Source organism: Micropterus dolomieu, linkage group LG08 (assembly GCF_021292245.1).
Source record: "Micropterus dolomieu isolate WLL.071019.BEF.003 ecotype Adirondacks linkage group LG08, ASM2129224v1, whole genome shotgun sequence".
Classification (NCBI taxonomy): Eukaryota; Metazoa; Chordata; class Actinopteri; order Centrarchiformes; family Centrarchidae; genus Micropterus; species Micropterus dolomieu.
In genome coordinates, this window is record NC_060157.1 from 1,300,059 (window position 1) to 1,300,796 (window position 738).

Below are 738 nucleotides of genomic sequence, written 5' to 3' on the forward strand. Positions count from 1 at the left end.
CTCTCTGTCTGTCTCTCTGCCCGTCTGTCTGTCTCTCTGCTCACTTGTCTGTCTCTCTGCCCACTCTGTCTGTCTCTCTGTCTGTCTCTCTGCTCACTTGTCTGTCTCTCTGTCTGTCTCTCTGCTCGTCTGTCTGTCTCTCTGCTCACTTGTCTGTCTCTCTGTCTGTCTCTCTGCTCACTTGTCTGTCTCTCTGCTCGTCTCTCTGTCTCTCTGCTTGTCTGTCTCTCTGCTCGTCTGTCTCTCTGTCTGTCTCTCTGTCTCCCTGTCTGTCTCTCTGCTCGCCTGTCTGTCTCTCTGACTTTCGCCGACTCGATGGTCTAACCTGAGCTGCAGGTGACAGCAGGGGCGGGGATACAAACGGCGCCGTCAAGTCAGACGCATTCTGCCTGCGTGAGCTGAGATCAACGACTGATGTCAAGTGTGTTCCAACTTTGTGCAGCCGCCTTCCTCCCGCAAGGGACACGGTGACGTTTTGCAGCGCCGGCGAAAGTCGGACACAAGTTCTAACCAGCATGCATCATGTTAAGTCAAACGCACCTATTCTGATAATCAGCTGCTGACTTCTTCTGTGGTTTGTTTGTGAGACAGAAACCTGGAAGTTGTTTGTTTTTTATTAATAAAAGTTATTTTCTTTTTCTGTGTTGTTTTTAATGCAGGTTTATATATATTTAAGTTTCTGTTTGTACCTGTGTGAATATATAATGAGCGTTTAGACACGTCAACAACACGTCAACA

The 738-nt window shown here is 48.2% G+C and overlaps 1 protein-coding gene across 1 annotated transcript in view; it reads left to right on the top strand.

Annotated features, from left to right (window-relative positions):
- Nucleotides 1–417, top strand: part of LOC123975430 — a 25,732-nt gene extending 25,315 nt beyond the window's left edge. Inside the window, exon 10 of the mRNA XM_046056904.1 lies at nt 337–417. Coding sequence (XP_045912860.1) covers nt 337–402 — 66 coding nt within the window. The 3' untranslated portion in view covers nt 403–417. The remainder of the gene's footprint in view (nt 1–336) is intronic.
- The last annotated feature ends 321 nt before the right edge of the window (nt 418–738 follow it).